The sequence below is a fragment of the Manis pentadactyla genome, chromosome 7 (assembly GCF_030020395.1).
Source record: "Manis pentadactyla isolate mManPen7 chromosome 7, mManPen7.hap1, whole genome shotgun sequence".
Lineage (NCBI taxonomy): Eukaryota > Metazoa > Chordata > Mammalia > Pholidota > Manidae > Manis > Manis pentadactyla.
The window spans coordinates 146,410,778-146,433,429 of NC_080025.1; the positions used below are offsets into that span (position 1 = coordinate 146,410,778).

General features: G+C 47.6%; 2 protein-coding genes across 6 annotated transcripts in view; both read left to right on the forward strand.

Moving 5' to 3' along the window:
* The window catches only part of DPP6 (dipeptidyl peptidase like 6), an 839,060-nt gene that overhangs the window by 551,075 nt on the left and 265,333 nt on the right, over positions 1-22,652 (forward strand). The window lies entirely within an intron of this gene.
* On the forward strand, positions 17,741-18,921 carry LOC118919572 (N-myc-interactor-like). Its single transcript, XM_036899609.2, has one exon. The coding sequence runs from the start codon at positions 17,912-17,914 to the stop codon at positions 18,851-18,853; it is 942 nt and encodes a 313-aa protein (XP_036755504.2). The 5' UTR covers positions 17,741-17,911; the 3' UTR covers positions 18,854-18,921.

The window sequence follows — 22,652 nt, forward strand, 5'->3', positions numbered from 1 at the left end:
GTTCTTTGTGCACCTTTGTTCAGATGGTCCCTCAAAGCCACCCAATAGGACACGGGCCCCCGTCACCTCCACGTGGCCCAAGTAGCTGTGTGGGACCCACCAGCAGCATTAACATGAGCCCCTGTCCTATGAATGTCTAGTGGCCTTTTCAATATTTTGCGTGACTTCCTGGCCAGCCCCAGGCTGACCCTCCATCCTATGTACCACGGCGACCTCATGAAAGCAGGTCTCTGTCGTCTCCATTTTGTTCCTTGCATGGATGGGGTCACTGTCCTGTTATTCCAAGTGTGTGAACATGAAACTGCTTATGGACAGACTCCGAGGAAGGGTCAGGAGCATAGGGAGGAGAACCATGACAGGTGCTGGCCCCCGAGGCCGCTGGGGGATGCACGTCGCACCTGCCCTCCTGAGAGCCCTCTGCGTTCTGCTGCTGGCTTCCCGTCGTTCCCTTGCACCGGAGGCCTCCCAGCCTCGGTCCCCACCGCCCCCATCCCCGTGGAAATCCATCAGCATCGACTTTGAACTTGGTGTGAATCTCATGGGCACAGTTTACCTGTTTTGGGGGCCTTCCAGGCGAGCCTAATGTGCCCTCTGCAAGCTGAGTGCGTCCAGAGGAGCCGTCCTGAGTGCTGGGGCAGAGCTTTCTACTATCTGGTGGTTTACAGATGGTGGTCCTTTTTGTGTCTCTTAGCATATCTTACTAGAGTAGACATAGGGGATGTTTACAGGAATGTTGACATCTAGACATGCTGCTGCCGAGCAGGTTCTGGGATTTCAGACCCAAGTCCCTTCGTAAGGGCCAGCTTTGCAATTCCCGCTCTGGCCCAGCACCCCTGGTCCCAGCACGGACAGGCCATGGTCTTCTCTTCTCGGTCTCCTGCTCATACCCTTCTTCTTTGAATATTCGGGGCTGCAATACAATGTCCTCCCTCTAGGAAAACGGAAAACAGCTTGTTTCTGCGCCTCACGCAGAACAGCTGGGCTGTGCTCGGCCACCCTGTCTTCTGTTCCACCTTGGGAGTCATTGAGTCTTTCTCCACAGCCACCAAAAAGCCAAATTAAGGAGTTTTTTCAAAGTAAAGACACATTTCTGGGACCCCCACCCTCACCCCTTGCAATGCAAGGGACCAGAAAGTGAATTAAATTTTTTAACTTCTCCCAGATCCAGTTCTTAGGTAGAACTTTCATCCCCATCAAAAGTGTAGGGGAAATGGAACAAACCTCAGGAGTCTAAAAGCAGCAGGATACTCCCTAGTAACACCAGTTTACAGACAAGGGTACCTAGGATCAGAGAGGCCAACTCACCTGCCCTGAGCCACCCAGCTAGCAAGTGGTAGAACTGGTCTTTTTAAGAGTTCTGTCTGACTTCGATGAAATGCCTTCTGAGGATTCTGAGAACTTACCCAAGGTTTAGTGAAAGTTTCCTCGTACTAAATACATTAATTACTTTAGGGCATTAATTTAGCCATCATGAGGGGGATTCCTACGTGCAGTGTCTGTGAAGGACAAGACAGTGTCTGGGGTGGTTTCTTTCCCCTCGTGCCCTGTCAGGATCAGCCTGGCTCTTGTGTGGCCGGGCGCTGTGTCCCTGCAGCTCCCCCACCTTGCTGCTGGTCCTGGCATCCAGAGGGTCACAGCAGAAGCACTGGGGCACAAGGGCGGGCTTGCCAGCAGACCCTAGGGCCTCCCAAGCCTCCACAGGGCAGCCAGGTGAAGCTTTGCTTTTTCCACTAGATGTTGTTTACTTGCTTTTGCTGTTTGACCACTTTTCCTGCTGGTACCTCAGCCCCATCTCAAACACCTCTGGGCACGAAAACCTTCCCGTAATGCAATTGTGATCTGCAAAGACAAATTGCAGATCATAAAATAAGCAGATAAAACTGAAAAGAATAATGGTGCTGGGTAATTTTTTTAGAACTTCAATGAGTTCTGTTTTTTGTTTCCCATCCACCACTTTTCTGGAAGGTCTGCACCAAATCCAGGCTACTTACTTGAGCCTTGGTAAGTTGTAAGTCAGAAATTCTAATGGGCAAAATTATATTGATCCTGCCCATTTACAGAATGACAGCCAGAGGCCAGGAATGCATCTTAGAAGTCATACTTGCTGCCATGTTTACATTGTCTCAGAAATGCAAAACCTTACATGCAACCCACCTTCGAGTATGCACACACAATATACAAAGGGGAGAAAGGCACGCTGTGGTCAGCTGCGAGAAGGGGTCTTTCTTGGGCAAAATCAGAGGGGCTAATAGCAGCGAATGGAACATCCGTCTTTCTTGGGATGTTTTCTTTTCCGACTTTCTCCTCAGTGACTCCTCACTTTAAAATAGGTTTCCGCTGAACAGAAAATGCCTAGGTTGATTGTTTATCTTTAAGCCAAATTGTTGGGTTTCTACAACTTAATTTTGGTTTAAGATCCCCCAAATAAATAAGATTAAACAAACATTGCAAACAGAATACCTGCCTACTTAACAGCTGATGGGCATTAGCAGCAATGGCCTCAGCTCTTCCCTGTGGTTCTTAAGCCACTGAGAGCCTTTCTGCCTGATTACCCAAATCCGGGGACTCCATGGGGTCACTAAACGCCTGAGACAAGACACAGCATATAGAAAGAAGGTTGGAGAGAGGCTTCCATTTCACTTTTGCTCTCAGGCAAGCCCATTTTCTTCTTTACTGTCCCCATTTTCTTTTACCTTTAAAAGCCTCAACTTTGCTCAGAATCTTTGCCTCCTCCCTCTTCTGAGGAGGCAACGAAGGATAAGAACCCCACTGTGCCTCATGCCCATCCCTGGACACGTGACATGTACCTGGTGATGGTCAGTCATCAAGATTATTAAGCATCTGCCTGCGACTTTGGCTGGTTAGATGACTCGGGGTCATAGAGAAGTACAAGATGTGGTGTGTACCTTATGTGTGGCACACAAGGCAACTTGTAAAGGTTAACTTGCAAAACACCAGTTTCTGCTGGTCATGCTGGGGGCTGGACCCCTACGCTAATGCAGGGCCAGGAAGTGTTAGTTAAATGGGTGCATAGAATGAAATGAATGAATTCGCACCATTTTGTTCCAGAAAGGGTTTGGGGCAAGTGAATGCAACCATCAGGGAGCAACATAAGACTCCGGCAGAAAGCAAGTGCCCACAGTACACGCTGCTTTCATAGGATTTCCAAGGAGGGATGTCCCCTCGGGGTGGGACATCAAGGGAGGCCCGCCCTCCTTGCCTGCACTCCACTCGCTGCCCTGCCCTCGTCCTGGTCTCCTCTTCTACCTGTTCCCTGATCTGCCCTGACCCTGCCCAGGGGTCATATGCCCATTAGCTCATTTGATATTCACATCGATCCTTTGTGGCTGGTGGGGTGCCGTGTCACATGTGAGGAAATGGGGCTTAGGGAGGGTAGTGAGTCATTGAGTCACATGACAGTGTCACAGCAGAGACAGGGACTTGAGGGATGTGCCTCCAGACCTATGCTGTGCGCCCCACACCGTGCTGCACCCCACACCGTGCTGCATCCCACTCGTGAAGACCTGGTTCTCATTCTCCTCCTTCTGTCCTAAAGACCCACTGTAAAATCACACTTACGGGTTGGGACTCACTTAAGACCAGCCAGAAATAAGGCGTGTCCCGGCCCAGCAGGACCCACGAAGGCCCGAATCTGTCTCCCTAGGCCCAGCGCCCGGGTGCCGGTGGCACAGGCGCCCTCTACACAATAGAGCTTCTCAGCCCCCAGGGCCCCACTGGTGGACTTCCTTTTGGAGAAGCCCGTCTACCTGCGGGTAAGCCCCCTGGGCTGTCAGGAGCTACACCTGACGGAGAGCCGCATCTCCATGAGGCTCAGCCTCCAGGGAGTTCAAACCACCAGGTGCCTTTGGGTCCAGTGTGGCTTCAGTGGGGGAATAGTCTGTGGGTGAAGGTCATCTTAGCAGAGGACACGGTGCTGGCTGAAGGCCATTCCCAGCCTGGACCTGTGGTGGTGTCTGCAAGCATAGACCTAGGGACATCCTGGGCAGCAAAGGCCTTTAGGGAAATTTTATTTAACTTGATACAAAACAATTGAGGCCTGATGGTCCACAGTTTCATTTGAGCCTGTAGAAGACAAAACTAAAATATTTGGATTTCTTTTCTGCTGAAATGGATTTCCTTTATCTTCCAAATGACTGGGGAGATTAAAGTGTGATAGCCTGATGACCGTCACTGAGGCAGGGATGTGGACCCTAATAGCTTGAAGAAGCACCAGGCCTGGGGCAGGCCATTCACACTGACTCACCTTGTTCTTTGGCTTCTTGGACTATGTGATGTTCTTTAATTTTTTAAAAGAATTCGGGACAAGAAGCCCCATCTCTAATTGCACGGGAGCCACGCTGTGGTGGGAACGCCCCTGTAGGCGGACGCAGGGCTGCTCATGTGGGAGCAAGGCGTGTCATGGGTCTGTGAGCCCGGCCGGCTCCGCGGGGCTTCTCCATGTGGGGCCGCTGGCTCTCCAGGAAATCGTAGCATACGAGGCCAGCCAGGAGCCCTGAGCACCGTCTGCTAGAGCTCCTACGTAAGTGGGAAGAGTGGGGTCCGAGGAGGCTGGATAATTTATCCCGGTTTAGACACCAGGCCTCATGATCCCACCCAGCAGTGTTCCCACCACTCTGTCTCCTCCAAGTCAACCAGTTTCACTCATTCCTCCATTCATTTGGCTAAGAAGATGGTGTAAAGAAAAATAAGACATGGGCCTTGCCCCTGGGCACTTGCAGATTAGAGGTGTGGGGACAGACGGTGCAGAGACACCAGGAATATGGGTGCAACCCCCCGGACCCAGTGGGGTGAGCGTGCACAGGGATGGCAGCTTCTGGCCCTGGGGGTGGTGCAGAGAGAGTCCCATGGGTTACCCTCGGACCAAAGGGACATTTGAACGTAACTCGGGCTTCACCAAGTAAAAGCTTTTGGTGGTCTAAGGAGGAAGCAGGCCGTGTTGTTAACATTGCAGAGGAGCGCGTAGGAGAAGAGTCACGACGTGCCCAGCAACCGATCTGAATGCTGGTTCATCTTAAGCTGGCACCACTCAGGCGAGTGGTGGGAAATGAGGCCGTTAGCAGGGCTGGGGTCAGCCCCGGAGGGCCTCTCCATGGGCCACTCCTCTGAACTGAGGGACCGAGGTGGTCTCCGAGTGGGGAGACCTGCCCTGTTTAAGTTCTCGGATGATGAGGGGGGATTGCAGGTGGGGGCGAGAAGGAGGACTGGGTATATGTTTTGGTGAGTCACTGTCTTCATACCCAGTGCTTTGCAGGGCACAGAAGGCTGGCTTCAGGAAGTCTGCCCCCTTAAGTAAGCTCCAGATCCTGCAGGGCGGTGCACCCTACGCACAGCAGCTGTGCACATACCTGATGCCGGAAGGGCGAGGGCAGGAAATCACCCAGCACTGGGCCCGCTGGGGCCCTGAGCGGGGACTCACCGGCTCTGTGCCCTCCGAGCCCTTGGTAGCGAGCACTGCATAACTGCCTGCGGGGGTGTGGCACATCTGCTCCCCACAATTCAGCGATAGGGAATACCCAACCCAGAGGACATAATTGTCAAGACGATTTAGCGGACAAAGTCTTAAATTTTCCTAAGGAAGACTCTCTTAAGATTTGGAGATTCTGCAGATATTACATATCTTAATTTTTAATGATAAGTCCATGCTGTGATTTTAAGTTATTTTTTCTCTGTGGAACAAATACTGGTAACCTTGATTTATTTCAGGGAAAATACAAATGAAAGTGGACCACTTCAATGCACTAAATATAATCCATTTTCTCAGAATCTGAGCCTGCAAATCTCCTATCTAGAAGGAAAGAATTAAGTTTTGAAAAGCAGCATGAAAATGTTATGAACATTAAAGCCCTGAGAATTCACTTAATATAATTAACTTGACTCAAAAGGGGGATATGGGAGCCCAGGAGTTTAAGGTTCTTACCACATGAGACTATCCCATCATCACGCATCACGTACTTGTCCCATAATTTTCAGTGTCTTTACTGGAGGGTGGCCCTTCTGCAGTGAGTGCCCTGAGGGTGGCGTGCACCCACGGGCCTGGTGGGGAGGCCAAGCTCACGGAGGCCTGCAGCAGGGGCGACCCTTGACTCAGTTACGAGCTCTGCGAGGCACCCTGTGACACAGACAAGAAGAGGCCACCCCAGCCTCCCAGCGGTGCCATGAGCCAGCGAGCAGCCCGACCCGGCTCCTGCAGAGCCTCTAAGGCTCGGGTCGGGGACGGGCTGGGAGGCCCCTCAGTTCCCTCCACGACTCGCCCGGGTCACCTGACACCATTCCTGGAAGCACCCTATGTACATTGGCCCTCCTCGACTGTAGCTAAAGAACTTTGGGTGTTTTCCGTTGCTTAGCCTGTGCCGTGCAGAGAACACAGAATAAAGTGCGTGCCTGCCTTCAGGGAGCGGCGTCCGCTGCCCGCGCCTGGCCCACTGCAGGGGGCGCTCCGCGTGCCTCGATGGACCCGTGCTCAGCTCCGCTCCCGCCACCAGCCTCTCCCAAGCACCTTGTCACCTGAGTGGCGGCTCCTGGGGACTGTTCACCCTGGAGTTGGGGTGGGACGGGGACAGAGCTGCCTCAGGGGGACTGTCACCTGCAGAAAGATGTTCAGAGTTCAGTATTGAAGGAGACATTTAGAACATAAAATGTGCCATTTTTCTTAAAAAGAATCTGTGTTTCCTACATATGCTTAGGGAAGAGTCTGGACAAGAACGGAAAGGCGTTGGCAGCGTTCACGTCCTAGGCTAGGAGTGGCCGTGCCTCTTGCTTCCCCGTTACCGACCTCCTGCGTCATCCCTGACCGCAGGCCCCCCTGTCACCCGTTTCATCCAGACACCAGCCTGCCCGCTCCACGGGGCACGGGGGCCCATCTCTCAGCAGGACCAGGGGGAGAGGATGTCATGGCCTCCCTCGTGGTCATGAGAAGAAGGATGCGGTGCGTTCTGGAAGGAGCTCGGTGGTCAGGGAAAGAGGAGCAGCAGAAGCACGGAGGAGAGGAGGGTCGGAGGCAGCTGCCTGCTCGGCACGGTCACGGAGCGTGTCCGGACTGGCGGGCAGCACCACCCGGCCTGTGGCGGCGGGTGTGGCCCAGAGCAGGGCCCGAGAGGCCGCAGCTCAGAGAATGGAAGGAGAGTGAGTCCCTTGACCTATTTTGGCTGAAGGCAATGGGGGCCCAAAAGTGGCTTCACCAGGCAAGAAGTTGATTCTCCTCACCTATATATAGGACACCGGGGATAGATGGTCTGTGGCTAGTGCCACTGCTGGAAAGATGCCACCATGAAACCAGCTTCTTCCAGATCAGGGTCGCTCCACCTCGTGCTGCTGACATCTGGACCAGATGATTCTTTGTGGGGGTGTCCTGGGCTCTGGAGCACGTTAGGTGGCGTCCCTGGCCTCCACCCACAGGATGCCAGGAGCAGCCGGGACCCACCCTGTGGAAACCAGGTGTCTCCAGACACTGCCTACTGTCCCCGGGGGCGCAGAGCCAGCCCTCTGGACAAACACTTCCTGGGCCCCTGCCCTGCCATCTGTAACATGGGCTGTGGTCTTCAGATGCTTAAAAAGAAAAGCAGGTGGTCGGGTTTGTTGGGGAGTAACAGCTCTAAGAAGACTTGGTGGCTTTTTGCCTGGACGTAGCCGTGTGACCGCCCTGTCTTCTTGATCAGAAGCGGGGAGCGGAGCATTTTGTCTGGACACTCAGCATCTCTAGACAGGGTTGGGATTCTGGTAGCGGATTGCGGGTGGGCATCTGGCAGCAGCTACACAGGAGGTTAGAGGAGAAGGTGGTGAGCAAGGCCTTCTGGAGACCTGCAGATGATGCCCTCTGTAGGCACAGAGGCCCGCGGTGATGCACACACTCACTCGAGCATGTCTTCCCTGCCCTTGAGGACCATAGTGTGTCTGTGAGCTCCACAGCTCACAGGTTTAGGACCCCATTCCCAAAAGCCCAGGCTCCCATTTGTATCTTGATATCCAGTTTAGTTTGAGGCCTGAGGAAAGTTGTGGGGAGGGACATGTGTGCACAGTTGCCCCAAATGGCTTGTTGCATGTGGGGCCAGCAGCAGTGCGGGGATGCAGCACATAATTGGCCATCATTTAAGAATCTCTTCACTCAGTTTTCATCTCATTAGATGGAAATTTATTTTGAAGTATTCCATTCGTCCCGTAGGACACCACGTTCTTTCATTTATTTTTACTTTATAAAGAACATCAATCACATATCACGTTAGAGAATGTGCCACACTTCCCCTTGTCGGCTCACCTTTGCTTCCGTGGTTAACAAGCCGTGACCAATGCCCATTTCAACTAAGCCCACCAAACCTTGTCCCCCAGCTATGTTGAAAGGAGTCCCACGCAGCATGTCCCTTCTTCTGCACATATGCCAGTTCGTGTGCCTGGGGACCCCGTGACCACCTTGGGTTTGATGATTCACTGGAAGAGCTCCCAGGACTCCGCAGGTAGTTAAACGTACAGCCGTGATTTACTACAGCTGGAGGACGCAGAGCAGGTGCATCCAAGGGAAAAGACCCATGGGGCCAAGTCCTGGGACACCGGGTACCAGCTTCCCAGGGTCCTCGCCCAGCAGGCTGGCACAGGACACTCTCAGTTCCCCTGCAGGCAGCGATATCCGAGCGAAATGTAGTCTCCCGGGACCCTCAGAAGGGACCCAGTGCTCGGGGTCTGCCAGGCTGGTCACACTAGGTGCACAGATGCTTGCCCAGCGCAACCAAAACTCTGGGCTCCAGAGGGGAGGTGTTCGGCCTGACCCATGCTGTGCGAACAGTTTGGCACTGAGAGCCTCTCTTAGGACAAAACGTTCTCAGCTTCGGGAGTGGTGATGGTGGCACGACTCCGTGAATATACCAAAATGCACTGAATCATGTGCTTTAAAATGGGGACAGCTATGACTTCTGTTATGTGAACTTTAAGAAAAAATCCCATCTCTACCATTCCTGTAGAATGGAAGAGTTGGGGATAAAGTTCATGAGTTGATTTGGGGCCAAATATATTCAGCGTCAGGCCAGGAGACTAGATTCCACTCTGTGGATCCTAAGAGGTAGGTCCCAGGAGATCCACTTGGAGGGGGACGCTGCTCCGAGGGGCAGGGCCTGGTGGGGGGGGGAGTGGCCATGCCTGCAGGGGAGGACCTGAAGGCAGGGACACTAGCTGGCCTTCCTGACAGAGCAAGCCGGATTCGAGAGCCTGACTCAGTGGTCACTGTGGAAGGGACACCTGCCTGATGTTCCCAGCGTCACCGTCCCGTGCAGCCCAGCCATACCCTGCATCTCCTACCACATCCTGAGATGCTGACAAGCTTCCGGGTACCATCTCCAAACCCCCTTCCACCCTGTGAAACGAGGCTCAGGGAAGGGAGCAGATCTGAGCCCCGCTCTCTCTGCCTTTGCACCCCGGTGGGAGGCTGCTAGCACCCCGGTGGGGGCTCAGAGGTGGAGCTGTGCTTGGCCCAGCCTGTGTCATTGGGGGTTTCTCTTCCACTGCACCCCTATAGCATTCTGAGCCTTATGACCATCCAAGCTTGAGATGTGTGGGATAATATAAAAATAGCAAAAAATAATGCCTGTGCCGGTCTCTCCACATGACACTTGGCTGCAGGAGTGTTCTCAGGAGCACGTCACAGAGCTTCAGTCTTAGTACATTCCCCCAGTAATAGCTATGGAACCCATTCTGAAAGCCATATTTTTAGTTTTGAAACAACTAAATATAAACTCAAGTATTCAAATGAGCCAAGCTACCTTGTCAAAGCTACTTGCCTACGGCCAGCAGCAGCTGCCTGAGTGTCCTGTGCACGGCAAGTGTGCTGGGCTCTGAGCGCGCCCGGAGTGGTGCAGGGAGCTGGCGGGGCCCCCGGGGGCCCTGCACCAGTAAACTGGGAGTGGTGGGCAAGGGGCAGTGGGGGTGAGTGGGGGAGGCTTCCCGAGGCATGGAGGACACTTGGACTAAGGAGGATTTAGGAACATTTTCACTTTTGGACTGGCGTTTACGTGAGAGGTGGAAGGATGTAGGGACAGATGAGAGAACAATGTTCAAACAGAAGGAAATGCTTGAGTGGAGGAGGAAGGCCATGCTGCTAGGCGCCTCATCCATTTGCCTCCCACGTAACTCGCTGTGGCGTTGAGAGGGGGCCTGTGGCAGGAGCTTTAATTGCACACGTAGGTTGTGCTCTGAGCATGGAAGGCCTTGGACAGTATGCTAAGGACTCGGAGTTTCCTCCTGAGCTTTTGGGGTGATCAAACCTGTGTTTGGGGGGCTCCAGCTTTGCAGCAGGGGAAAAAATAGGGTCGCATGCAAACTAAGGTACAGGTTTGTGTAACCTTTTCAGTAGAGTTTGAGTGTCATCACGGTTGCATGCTCATTATCCGGAAATGTTGAACTTGTCTCTCAAGGTTTCTATCTGAATAGCAGCAGACTCAGCGGGATTCTGAGTTCTCAGAACTCCATGTGTTCTCTCGACAGGGAAAACTTGAGAATCAGGGAGCTGAAGGTACTTTCCTCGATAGGGCAAATTCAGCTGCAGCATTGAGATCCCTCAGCAAGGCAGGCAAAGTTTCAGGCTTATCCTCTCGTGGTTTGCCCTCCTGTTTGTTTATGCACTTCAGGAGTACCCACTGAGCACCTTCAGGCCAGGCCTGGGGTTGACGAGGAACAGAGCAGTCCTGGGGAAGCAGAAAGAGGACGCACTTTGAGGTCAGCAGACAGGATTCCAGTCCCGGGTCCGTGCTTACTGCCCTGCCTTCCGGACACACATCCTCACCCATAGAATGTACCTGTAAACACGCCCCCCTCAGGCGATGGCTCAGGGCGAGGTTAGACCGCTTGTCTGAAAGCCCTTCGTGAACACACAACCTCGGCCAGCGTAAGTGATGATAAAGGGATACAACTCTCTCGCTCTGGAATCTGATACGACTCCCCGCCTTCACCTGAAAGCATTTGGTCAAAACTACCCACAGAACTTCCAGTAAAGGCATGTTTACAGAAACCTCTGAGACTAATAGCCACAACATTTAAGATCAGAATCTTATATTTTGTGAAAATGTTATGTCATGAAAAGGTTCTACAAATGTAGGTTTTTTGGTAAGGAAATGGAGGCTTGCAGAAGTTCTCGGAACTTGCCAGAGTGTAAATCCAGGTGGACTGAGGTTAAACCCAGTGCTCCTGATTCACGGATAAATAATATAAACAGAGCATTTATTTTTCTGAATTATCCATGCTTACTGACCTTGATGAATTCAGAAATACACCTTCTGTCGACCCCTATGTAATTACTCACAGTATCATTTTTAATTAGTTTAAAAGCCACACGAGGGCTTAGGGTATTTTGTGGAACAGTGCCCCGCAGTGGCTAAGGATACATATGAAAATCACTGTAACGGTGCTATTTTTAGCTGGCTGGAGAATTGATCGTAAGGCAGGCGTTTAAGATCAGCGATCATGCTGCAGATGCCTATATTGTGTATGTGCAGCAAATAAGCGTGAAGACAGATACTACCTGGCATGTTAACTGGGCATATGATTTCTTGATCACTGACCTATTAGTTCGCTTATTAATATATAACATTACTTTGAGTATAAATTTAGCTGCCTGCCTGTCATTTATAAGAACATTAACAATGTGCCATATGATCATTTGATCAAGAACACTGTTTTCCGCCAAAGCCAAAAGCCTCGATAATTATTTTTTAGAAATGCGGTTAGATGTGATTTGGAAGAGATACACGAGTACAGGAATAGATGAGTCAAAGGATCGACACATGGGATCCAATTTTTATGAAATACTACTCTTGTCTCATGCTTCTTTTTTTGTCCAGCAGATCCTTACAGCCCCAAACCTCAATACCATATTTCTGAAAATGGAAATTAAATACCGCCTCTAAAAATATACTTTCATAACTAAAAATACCCGTTTATCTTTTAAAAATGTATGTAGCTTTTGGCTAATAAGACAAAACAATTAATAGATACCACATTAAAATATTTTTTGCTGTGAAACTCTATTAAACGGAGATGAGGTTTTGAAACTTGTACTTGGTAAGATGAATTTTTGAAACTTGTAACTCGTGGTTTTAAGTCCTCATCACACATTCCCTGGGATATGGGACATGCACACCTTAGACCACATAGTCACAGTTATCATATTGGAAGACACTTTGTAGTTTGAGAAAAAAAAGGGCCATAAATATTTGGTGAATTGAATTGAGGAAAAAAAACAGTCTCATTTTGTCATTACAGAGCTAGAACTAGGGGACTGTGTTTCTTTCCACTCCGTGCTGGACCAAGCTTCTGAGAAGCCTACACATCAAAGTATTGTGTGGGACTCCAGCCCAGATTTCCCCGATTGTCATCGGCTCCCATTACGATGGTATATTGATCACAATTAATCAACCAATGTTGATACATCATTTCTAACCAAACTTGATTTCCTTAGAACAAACCCAAAGTCCTTTTCTGTCCCAGGCTCCCATCTGGGCTGCCACGTTACGCTTGGTCATCATTCCTGCTTACACTGTCCCTGCTATGATACTTTCTCATACATTGCTTGTTTTTAATGACCTTGATAGCAGTCAAAGTCAGGTATTCTGAGAAATATTGCTCAGCTCTCTTTCAGAATGTTCTTAAATTGCAATTTCTTCCGATTTCTTTTCATCATTAGGCTGGGGTTTGGGGCCTAGGGAAACAGCCCGCGGAGTGAAGTGCCATCTCAGCACGTCCTGTCCAGGCCGCAGCTTGACTTAGGTCTTCCATGTCACCCATGGTGGCCTGGCTGAGGTCGTGTTTGTCGGGCTTCTCTGGAAGTTTCTCTGTTCCCCTTTCCGCAGTGTACTTTTTGGGAGGAAGTCATGGTGCACAGCCCACACTTAATGGAATGGAAGGTCGTGTTCTCCCTTCTTAAGAGCAGGGTATTTGCATAAATTATTTAGAATTCTTTCATATGGGAGATTTGACCGCTCTCCACCATTTATTTACTTACTGAATCATTTATTTATATTAATAGCGACTCAGATACTTATTTTATCCTTTGTATTATAATCCAATACTGCTTTTTTCTTTCCCAAACTGCCCAGCCTTGTCTGTCGGGCAGGCTCGCAGCTGGCTGCCCCCACCACGTGGGCTTTCTCTTTTCTTCTCTTCCCTCCATCCCTCCCCCTCCCCTCTCTCTCTCCTTAAGCACTTTTCTACTTTCTGTTACTACAAGATGCTGCAGGCTTATCTTATTATCTTATAGTATCCCTCTGCCAGACCTAATATAGCCATTTCTCCAAGGAGCCCTGTTCCTTTCATTGAATAATGGTATGAGAAACTAAATCTCTGCTCATTAGTACCAGGATGCCAGGCCCTAGCAGCTGACTGCACAAAAAATAAGTGTGTGTGTGCTGACCTGTGTCTCTACACATACTCACCTATCTGTCTTTATCTACATCTCTCTAAAACTCAACATGAGTTCATACTGACGTCTCTAATGTGGGGCATTCTGTCGCCTGTGCTTATCTGCAGTTACCTCATTAGCAGTAAGCATCTCGAGCCCCCCACCTGCCATCCATGTGCTTGTCCAGTGCAGACCCAGAAGTGACGGGATTACTGGCCTTACCCTGTGACAGACATGTCTGCCCATCCGAGTGTCATGTTTATGGACAGTTTATTTTTTCATTTGCCTTCCCTCTTGCCTTCACTTTCCATTTTAAGAATCTCATATTTGTATATCTCACCAATGTTTTTTGCCCTTCTAAAAGTTTGTTGTGTTCCTTGAGGTATATTTTTTATTGTGGGAAAATATATATAACATTGCACAATTTCAAGGCCTGGCGCACTTTTGGGTGTGTCGGAATCACCGGCAGATGTAGAAGTTGGCTTTCGCGTGAACAAAATATATCATCTAATCTCCTAAGGCACATTTTTCTTTAATGGTGGCATTAAATACATTCAGAATGCTCTGAGACCATCACCACCATCCATTTTGAGCTCATTTTTATCCCAAAGAGAAGCTCTGTCCCCATTAAAAAATGACTCCCTGTTCCCCCTCGTCCAGCCTCTCGAATCTCTTTTCTATTTTCTACTCTGAGTTTGACATTTTAAGTGTTTCATGTAGGCAGAATCAAACAATATTTGTCCTTTTATGTCTGGCATATTTCACTTAGCATGAAATTTTCAGGATCAGCCGTTGTAGTACATAATCCAAACTTCATCCCTTTTTAAAGGCTGAATAATGTTCCGTCGTGTGTGTGCACCACATTGCATTTATCCACGTTCTGTTGATGGACATTCTGGGGGTCCCCGCCTTTTGCCTACTGTGAGCACTGGTATGAGCATTGCTGTACACATACAGGTTTGACTTATTACCTTTTAAAAAATATAAATCAGTGGTTTTTAGTGTATTCATAACTCCTACAACTAGAAATTCCTTTCTAATCTGGCTGCCTTGTCTTTCCTTTTCTTGTCTGGTTGCCCTGGCTAAAGCCTCCCGTACAGTGTTGAATAGAAGTAGTGAGGGCGGATATCCCTGTCTTGTTCCTGATCTTACTGGGAAAGCTACCAGTATTTCTCCATTCCTTATGATTTGGGATGTCGGTTTTTCACAGAGGATGAGACCAAGAAGGTTCCCTTTTGTTCCTGGCGTGTTCAGTGTCTTTAACATGTAAGGGCGATGGATTTTGTTCTATTGCTGCTCCTACTGATCTGATAATGCAGTTTTTGTCCTTTATTCTAATAATATGGTGCATTACATTGATTGGTTCCCTGTGTTGAACCAACCTTGTGTTTGGGGGATAAATTCTACTTTATCACAGTGTATAATTCTCTTCAGGTTGCTGGATTTGGTTTGCTAGTATTTTCTTGAGGAATTTTTACATCTATGCTCCTAAGGGATATTGGTCTGTAGGTTTCTTGTGATGTTTAGCATATCAAGGTAATTCTGGCGTTACGGAATGAGCTGAGAAGGGTTCCCTTCCCTTCTACCCTTCTACTTTTTTTGCCATTTTCTTTAAATATTGTTTCTGCCCTTTTCTCTCTCACTTCTGCTTTTAGACTCCCATTATGCATAGGTTGATACACTTAATGGTGTCCCACGGTCTCTGAAACACTGTTAATTTTTCTTCATCCTCTTTTCTTTCTGTTCCTTAGACTGGATAATCTCAATTATCATCAAGTTTACTGTTTCCTTATTCTGCCAGGTCAAATATTATTTTGTACCCCTCTAATGAATTGTTTATTTCAGTTGTGTTTTTCAACTCCAGAACTTCTATTTGGTTCATTATAAATAGTTTCTCTGTATTGATATTTCTATTTGGAGAGACACAGTTCTCATTCCTTTAGTTCTTTAGACATAGATTCCTTTAGTTCTTTGAAGATGTTTATAGTAGCTAATTTAAAGGATTTTTCCCCTAATATGTCTAATGACTGAACTTCCTTGGCAATCATTTTTATTAACTGCTGTTATTTCCTGTGTATTGGTCATACTGTGCTGCTTCTTTGTGTGTCTTATGATTTTTGTTAAATACTGTACATTTAAATAATATAGTACAGCAGCTCTGGAAATCTGGGTTACCATTCTCCCCAGGTCCTGTGGCATGTGTTGTCACTATTTGTCTGTGTAGTGGCTTCCCTGAACTAACTCAGAAAGTCTGCTTTCTTTTCATATGTGGCCACGAAAGTCTCTGCTGGGTTTGCTTAGTGGTCAGGTAATGATCGCTTAGAGATTTTCTTAAATGCTTTGAAGCAGTAAGTCTTGCAGTGGGTGCCAGCAGGCTCTGTGTGCATGTAAGGGCACAACATCTATACTCAGCCAGGCAGCTCACAACCCTGCCAAAACTCTGCATTTCCTGCTTGCTCAGAGTCTCAAGGTCACCAGAGGTGAGAGATGAGGATGTTGTCACATATTTCCTTGGCATGCATGCAGTCCCACACATAAAAATAGCCTTCTAGATTCCCAGCAGTATGTTTTTGAAAGCCTTATGGACATCTCATTGACTAGATTTTCCTTTTTGGTTTTTGGTCACCTTCTCATTTACTCCCAACTGTTACCATAACCTCAGGCAGCTGCTATTTTAAACAATTGTCACTGACTGTTTTTGACAAATGCCCTAGGGAAAAGGCATTTGCAGTGAGCAAGCTCTGAGTTAGACCAAATAAATACAAATCTGGTGAGTTCAAGGTTCCAAGAAACTGCCAGACAGATGAAATAATGGCAGTCCTCTAGGAATGGGGCTTTGGAGAGCCATAACGATGTTGTTCCCCCTCCAGCACCTTCTAAGCCGGTGATTGTAATGGCCATTATGATTATGAAGCTGTTGGTTTTCAAGACTACTGTGGAGCTGGGGACAGGAAGATGGGAATAGAACCAGTTAAAAGGCCACAAAGCTCACTATTCTGACCAAGATTCAGTCATTTTTCTTGAATAAGTGCACCTCAGATTTTTGGAAGCCGGTTAATTGCCAACATTGGAAAAAGGTGATTTTGACAATTTTTGCAATCCCCTCGCTTTTACAAAGGAGCAGGTTTTCAGAGTCCTTACTCAGCTGTTCTGGACTTGGCTCCTCCTGCCGTAAGGTGTGGCAAGTAGCTCTTTTCTCCTTTGTGTTCAAAATGACCTTTTCCTCCACTCTGATGCAGGTGGTACTGGGTAGACTCGAAAGCATGCTTGTTCCCCACCGTTGCTCTCAAGAATTTTCAGGGAAGACTGAAATGTTCAGTTTTCTGAGCTGATAGAAGCAGTGTGTTTCTGTCAGGGTGAAGGTTGAGTAGATTGAAACCCATATTTCTGACAATTTTAGTGCTTAATAGTGTATTATATAAGAGTACAATTACCTGGGAAAAAAATCACATTGGCACATTTACTCTGCAGAGCCGAAATGGCTAATCCTTTGAGAGGGGAGATCCTTGGAATAATAAAATGCATGCTGTCTTGTTTTCTTATTTAATGCATCGGATTAATGTGCTACTCAGTATTTAGCTGAATTCCCCCAAATAAGCTATTTAAAAGCAATTTTTCTTTCATTCTTCCATACAGAATGCTGAAGACATATAATAGATGATTACCCATAATACCCAAAAGAGAAAAATTTTTTTCTTTTCCTTCTTGAAATTAAGATCTGTGTTTAGAGGCGGGTGAGTGCGGCGCGCGTCCCCGGGCTGCCGTCGGTGGGACGGGAGGCAGGTCCCGCGGGGCCGGGGACTGCGAGGCACGCCGCGGGGCTGAGAGCGCTCAGCGCGGCCCCCTCCCGTCCCGTCCCATCCTGTCCCCTCCCGCCCCTCCCGTCCCGTCCTGTCCCCTCCCGTCCCGTCCCGTCCCGTCCTGTCCCCTCCCGTCCCGTCCCATCCTGTCCCCTCCCGTCCCCTCCCGCCCCCTCCCGTCCCGTCCCGTCCCCTCCCGACCCCTCCCATCCCCTCCCGTCCCGTCCCGTCCCCTCCCGTCCCGTCCTGTCCCCTCCCGCCCCCTCCCATCCCGTCCCGTCCCGTCCTGTCCCCTCCCGTCCCCTCCCGTCCCGTCCCCTCCCGCCCCCTCCCGTCCCGTCCTGTCCCCTTCCATCCTGTCCCGTCCTGTCCCCTCCCGACCCGTCCCGTCCTGTCCCCTCCCGTCCCCTCCCGTCCCGTCCCGTCCCGTCCTGTCCCCTTCCGTCCTGTCCCGTCCTGTCCCCTCCCATCCCGTCCCCTCCTGTCCACTCCCACCGCGACCCTGCGGCGCCCGCGGCTCCGGCCCGAGGGGGCAGCCCGCCCCTGGGCCCGCGACGGCCTCTCCGCGCGGCCCGGGCCCCTGACCGGCCTCTAAAGCGCTCTCTGTTTCATTTCGGAAATGGAAACTTAGAATGATTTGGCCAGTGAGAACCTCCTCAACTCGGGGGGCCTTGAGAACTCTGTCCTGAGCGGTCCGCCTCGGTCTGTCAAGGGAACCATGGCAGCTGACGGACGAAACAAAACACAAGTTCTTAAGGAGCATGGAGATGAAAAATTTTCCAAAGATGAACAAAAAGAGAGGTTGATTCATAAAATTGTAAAGGAAAATACTCAGTTAAAGGAGGAAATCCAGAAGCTTGAAGCTGAGTTAGAAGAGGCCGCCAGAAACTTCCAGATTAAAGTGGATATTCCGGAAACACAGATGAAATTCACATCCTCAGAGAATCCTGAGAAGGAGAGCCAGTTTTTTAACACCTCTTGTTTATCTCAAGTGAGCTCCCAAGCTTTTTATGAGCTACGAAGAGGACAAGCGCTTATCACATTTGAAAAAGAAGAAGTTGCCCAAAATGTGATCAGGATGGGGAAACATCATGTGCAGATAGAGGACTTAGAGGGGGAGGTGATGGCCAGCCCCGTTCCATTAAACTCTGGAGTCAGATTCCAGGTTCCCGCAGATGTGTCTAAAATGAAGATCAATGTTACTGAAATTCCTGATGAATTGCCTAAAAATCAGATGAGAGACAAGCTAGAACTGAGCTTCACCAAGTCCCGAAACGGAGGCGGACAAGTGGAGTGTGTGGAGTATGACAAGCAGTCCCGGAGCGCCGTCATCACATTTGTCGAAATGGGAGTTGCTGACAAGATTTTGAAAAAGAAAGACTATCCTCTTTATATAAATCAACACTGCCATAGAGTCACTGTTTCTCCATACATAGAAACACACTTGAGAAATTTTCAGGTATTTTCAGGAATATCTGAGAGGACAATGCTTCTGACTGGAATGGAAGACCTTCAGATGATGGATGAAGAGATTGTAGAGGATTTACTTAACATTCACTTTCAACAGAAGAATGGAGGTGGAGAAACAGATGTAGTCAAATGTTCTCTAGGTGAAGCCCACATAGCATACTTTGAAGAAGAGGCTCATGGAATCATATGAAAATTAGAGCGACTGGGTCCAAATCATTATCAGTGTTTGACAAAAATGAGTATTTGTTTTCCTGAAAAAAATGACACTTTAATTCTTTAGTGTCCATTTATTCTTAGATACAAAATAAATTTCCATGTCTTTGAAAAAAAAAAAAAAGATCTGTGTTTAGGATGGAAGACGTCAGGTAGTCCCCATGCCCTGAAAGCTGCTTGGTGTGGTCACGGGGCCACCGTGGAGAAGCATGAGCAAACATTTATTTCTGCCCTTTCCGTTAGGAGGGTAATTAATGTGTGCTCACACACTTGCCCTTTCTAATAGTAATGGATTTGCCAGGGACGGGGATTTCCCCGGAAAGTGCCTTTGGCAGCCTGGAGATTTTGTGCCCTACTTGTCAAGGCCTGGAGTGGTTTTGGGTGTGTCGGAATCACCGGCAGATGTAGAAGTTGGCTTTCCCGTGAACAAAATATATCATCTAATCTCCTAAGGCACATTTTTCTTTAATGACTATTCAGTATATTAAGTACCATCTATATGCCCTTCATAATAAAAAGCACTTTAGGTTGAGTGATTAAAGGCCCTTGGTACCTATGAAATGATGGCGAAGCTTGAAAAAATGAACCTTGGTACAACTGGTTCTTAAATTGAATTCTTAAATATTCAACTGAATATTTAAGAAGTGCAATCAAATGAAGAGATTCAAAAAGAAACATAATACATTTAAACTCAAAGTGAAGATATCACATATGGAGAAGTGTGAGTCTTTAAAGACTTCGTAGAGGAGGGGATTCAATCAGATGTTAAAGGAATTTATGTGCTTGTATTAACAGGGGTCTTCGGGCATTCTGAACCAGGACTGACGGGGACATCCATCAGCCACGTGTGGGGACAGCAAGCCAAAGCAGGACTGGAAGGGGGTTTGATGTCATGTCACCAACAGCCCATCCAATAAAGAAATCTCTCTACAGCCCCTGGCGTATGTGCTTAACCAGTCTTTGTCTGGACATTTCCATTCAGTATAGCTTAGCGCTCTCACTGAGGAAGCAAGCCATGATTGTTATGTAGTTCCTTATATTAATCTAAAATTTATCCCTTGAATTTTCTATCCTTTGGTCTAGTTATTTCTTTTGAAGAAACTCAGAATCAACCTAATTCTTTTTTGACAGTTCCTGAAGTCTGAGATAATGTGCCTATTATTTCGCTCCCCTGTTCAGTTTAATTGAAAGAGCCTCAGGTAACAAATCTGGGAAGTTTCTAGGCACTATTCTGTTATTTATTTTCTTTGTAAGCAAAGGACAGTTAGACTGCCTGAGCTGCTGTTCATATAGTGGGTGCCCCTTGGCCTCTACAGCCTCCCTGCCCAGACTGGACTCTACCAAAAGCAGCTGTGAGTCTTGCTTCCCAGCTGGGGGCATTTCTCCATGACCACCCCCTTTGGGAACTCCCTGCCTCCTGGGTCAGGAATTGGATTCCATCTTGTTGTACCTGAAATCTCCATCTCAGCCTAGGCACCTTGACAATTTGGATGGCTTTATTATTTTTATTTTTATTCATTCTGACAGTTTGGATGGTTTTTTCACATTGCAGTTCATGCGGATTGGGCTGACAATGAGGGTCAGCCTGCAGTCTGCCAGGGACTGAGATTCCTTCCTCTAGGGGGCATGGATTCTGTGGGAACTCGGATTTCTCCCCTGGACTCTCTGTGTCTTGATGACAGTCTCAGGAAGAGACCGGAGAGTTTCTCACTGGAGGTATTTTGGGACTGTCCCTGAAAAGGTGTACATCTCTTCTACCTGTATTTCCCATTGGTTTGGAGTCAGTCATGTGACCTCCCCTAACTGCAGAGGAAGCTGGGAAATTTAGTCTAGTTGGGTGGCAGAAGGAAAAAGGCCAAGCCTAGGAGTCATATATGTCAGTTCTGCCCAGACTTGTGCTAGAATTCAGGCGCGTGGCCCCACCTGACCCTGGAGGAGTCTGGGAGCAGAGCCTGTCTAGAGGTCCAGAGGGAAGGGGCCATCCTTACACTGCCCAAGCCTATTGACCATAGGTAAATGGGTGCATTGGTCTTCTGTGTGACGGAGCAATAGTGCATAAGGTCACACAAGTGAAACTGCTTAAAATATTGCTTAGAAGCAGCATAAAATGAGTGGCAATATCTTTTTAACAAATGGTTCTGGGACAACTGGACAGACATATACAAAAGAAAGAAGTTGGACCTTTACCTTATACCGTATATAAACATTATCTCAAAATGGATCAAAGATCTAAATGTAAGAGCTAAAACATTGAACTCAGAAGAAAAGAGAGGGGTAAATCTTCATGGCATCGGATTTGGGTAAGGACTCTTAAATATGGTGCAAAAGTGTGAGCAACGAAAGAAAAAATAAACTGGACATCATCAAAATTAAAAGCTTTTGTGCTTCAAAGAACACCATCACAGAAGTGAAAGAGCAGCCCATAGAATGGGAGAAAATATTTGCAAATCATGTATCTGATAAGGAGCATGTTTCCAGAATATGTAAGGACTCTTTAAACTCAATACTAAAAAGGCAAATAATCCAATTTAAAAATGGACAAAAGATCTCAATAGACACCTCTCTAAGGAAGATATCCAAATGGCTAATAAATACACAAAAAGGCTGACCATCTTTAGCTATCAGGGAAATGCAAATCAAAGACATGAGATCCCAATTCACAGCCAGTAGGTTGGCTAGAATTAGAAAGTCAGATCATAACTAGTGTTGGTGAGGATGTGGAGAAGCCAGAACCTTCATACACTGCTGATGGGAGTATAAAATGGTTGAGCTACTTTGGAAAACAGTTTGGTAGTTCCTCCAATATTCACATATGAGGTACTATTTGACCCAATAATTCCACTCTTCAGTATAAACCCAGGAGAGAAATGACAGGGTGGGAGATGATTGAGGAAATAGCACACCTAGCTACCTTTGTTCAAAGTAAATGTGTGCTTAGATTAAAAAAAAAATGAGGTATAAGGCAATTGCCCCAAATACTTAGCATGCATTATGCCTTTTAACTGTTGTAATAGCCCAGTGAAATAAGGAATATTACTATTACCAATCCAGTATCTTACTCAAAGTCATACACAGAGTCAAGTCTGAAACCAGTTTGAATGCACCTCTTTCCAGTGGAGCAAAAAGGCCCTTCCATGTGTCTGAGAATTCAGGACAATTGAAGGAACCTCAGGTTTGCAGTGGTGATGTTTTTGCTCAGTGGTCAAATATGCTCTACCTACCTCACATTGATGGGCTTGTTAAGGATATTACAACATCATTGTAAATAACCCATAGGAATGTGTGGGCAAATGAGAAAGAAGTGAAGACTGGGGGGAAAAAGAAAATTATTATAATTTTCAAAAAGCATAAAATCTGGCAAAATTCTAGAACAGATTAGTAAGTGTATGATGTATCCTGTAACATATATTACATCCTAATGTAACTGAATTATAGGCTGTACAAATATCCATTTTCCTTACTTTTTATAAAGAACCTATTATGATCCTATAGTAGTGTTGTTCTAACAGATTTTATATTTTCAGATGAAATCTATTCAAACACTAATTGGCAATATAAGTTTTCTCATTCTGTAAATGATCCTGATAGAATTTGTTAAAACACTTAAATTGTTAATGCAGCACAATCCTCTAGATGTACGTTAGGCTAACATTCGCTGTAAAGTGTCACTTAATCAGTTCTGTGATTCTTCACGTAACCAGAATCCACTTCCACAGAATTGGTACAGTGACCAATGATGAACATTAAAAGTCACTGAGGCCATTGACAGAAAGCTT